The sequence below is a fragment of the Aplysia californica genome, unplaced genomic scaffold, assembly GCF_000002075.1.
Source record: "Aplysia californica isolate F4 #8 unplaced genomic scaffold, AplCal3.0 scaffold00486, whole genome shotgun sequence".
Lineage (NCBI taxonomy): Eukaryota > Metazoa > Mollusca > Gastropoda > Aplysiida > Aplysiidae > Aplysia > Aplysia californica.
Genome location: NW_004797756.1, coordinates 450,720 through 452,305, shown reverse-complemented (window position 1 = coordinate 452,305; position 1,586 = coordinate 450,720). Strand labels below are relative to the sequence as shown.

The 1,586-nt window shown below is 36.1% G+C and overlaps 1 protein-coding gene across 1 annotated transcript in view; it reads left to right on the top strand.

The window, feature by feature from the left end:
• The window catches only part of LOC101855968, a gene marked incomplete in the record, with an annotated part of 9,578 nt that overhangs the window by 1,554 nt on the left and 6,438 nt on the right, over positions 1–1,586 (top strand). The window contains 1 exon segment of the mRNA XM_013086629.1: positions 328–409. Coding sequence (XP_012942083.1) covers positions 328–409 — 82 coding nt within the window.

Genomic DNA, 1,586 nt, shown 5'->3' with positions numbered 1-1,586 from the left:
TCTTTGTCTCTCTCTGTCTCTCTCTGCCTCTCTCCTTTCTCCCCCCTCTCTATCTCTCTCTCTCTCTCTCCCTCTCTCTCCCCTTTACATCATCTACCTATCTATCTATCTGTCTGTCTATCTATCTATCTATCAATCTATCTATCGATCTATCTATCTATCTATCTATCTATCTATCTCAGTTTCTCTCTTTTTCTCTGTGCATCTGTTGTTTGCAAGTTAAAAATGAAGTTCAGCCACTGATAAGATTTCTACTGCATAAGAAGACGTTCATCCCATGAAGAACAAGTACATTTCTGTTGTTGTTGTTTTTTTATCTTGTATCAGGTTCGAGTTGTAAAATGGGTCGTCTGTGCCCTTTTTGTGGCAATTTGTAACTCCGAGGAAACGGGGGAAAGATCAAAAAGAGGTTAGTTAGTTAGTTAGTTAGTTAGTTAGTTAGTTAGTTAGTTAGTTAGTTAGTTCGTTAGTTCGTTAGTTAGTTCGTTAGTTCGTTAGTTAATTAGGTGGGTGGTACATTTAGTTAGTAAGTTATTTAGTTGGTACGTAGAAGGTGCATCAATTGGTTTTCTGGATTGACTGGTATTTCTGACAAAACGTTTAACTGTGGGAGTTTAGATTGATCCATATTCTCTACGGGTATTTACCTTTGTCGAGATAACAACAAATAACAACTGATAACAACAAATAAAAACTGATAACTGATAACAACAAAATAACGACAAATATCAACACAAACGTCCTAATTAAAGTTACTTTTACTTGTTTTTTAAGGTAGTCAGTTGTTATTTGTTGTTTTCAGTTGTTATTTGTTGTTATCTCGACAAAGATAAATACCGATGTAGGCTTCCTTAAAAACCAAGCAAAAGCAACTTAATTAGGACGTGTGTGTTGATATTTGTTGTTATTTTATTGAACTGATAACAACAAATAACAACTGAAAACAACAAATAGCAACTGATAACAGCAAATAACAACTGATAACACCAAAATACTTTGATTCCAGCCTCCAAAATCAATATTTATATAGTCAACCAGGTCCCTACTTTACGTGCACAACTCCGAGCAACTACCAGAAGTAATATAGAATATTGTTTAGCGATGACCGGAGTTCCGTCCCTTTTTTGGTTTACGTTCAAATCGAAAGGTAAAATCGAAAGTAACAATTTATCGACAAAAACCCAACTAAATCAGGACCTCTGTGTTGATATTTGTCGTTATTTTGTTGTTATCAGTTGTTATTTGTTGATATCAGTTGTTATCAGTTGTTCTTTGTTGTTATCTCGACAAAGATAAATGCCGTTCTCTACTGTATTGTTTCTGTATGCCATCATCACCCACCCCCTCCTTACCACCCAGCTTCCGAAAATAAAGAAAGAGGGTTTTTTATGTAAGTGTTTTTTACACCGACCTCTACACAATATCGGTCATTTAGACGGGTTTCAAAAGCTGAATATCATATCAGGACAAATGGGAAACATTTAGGCATCCCAGCTCAGCGAGAAAGACCGAAAAATTCGATTTAAATGTCCTCTCCAACCCCCCCACCTCCTTTCTCTCTCTCTCTCTCTCTCTCTCTCTCTCTT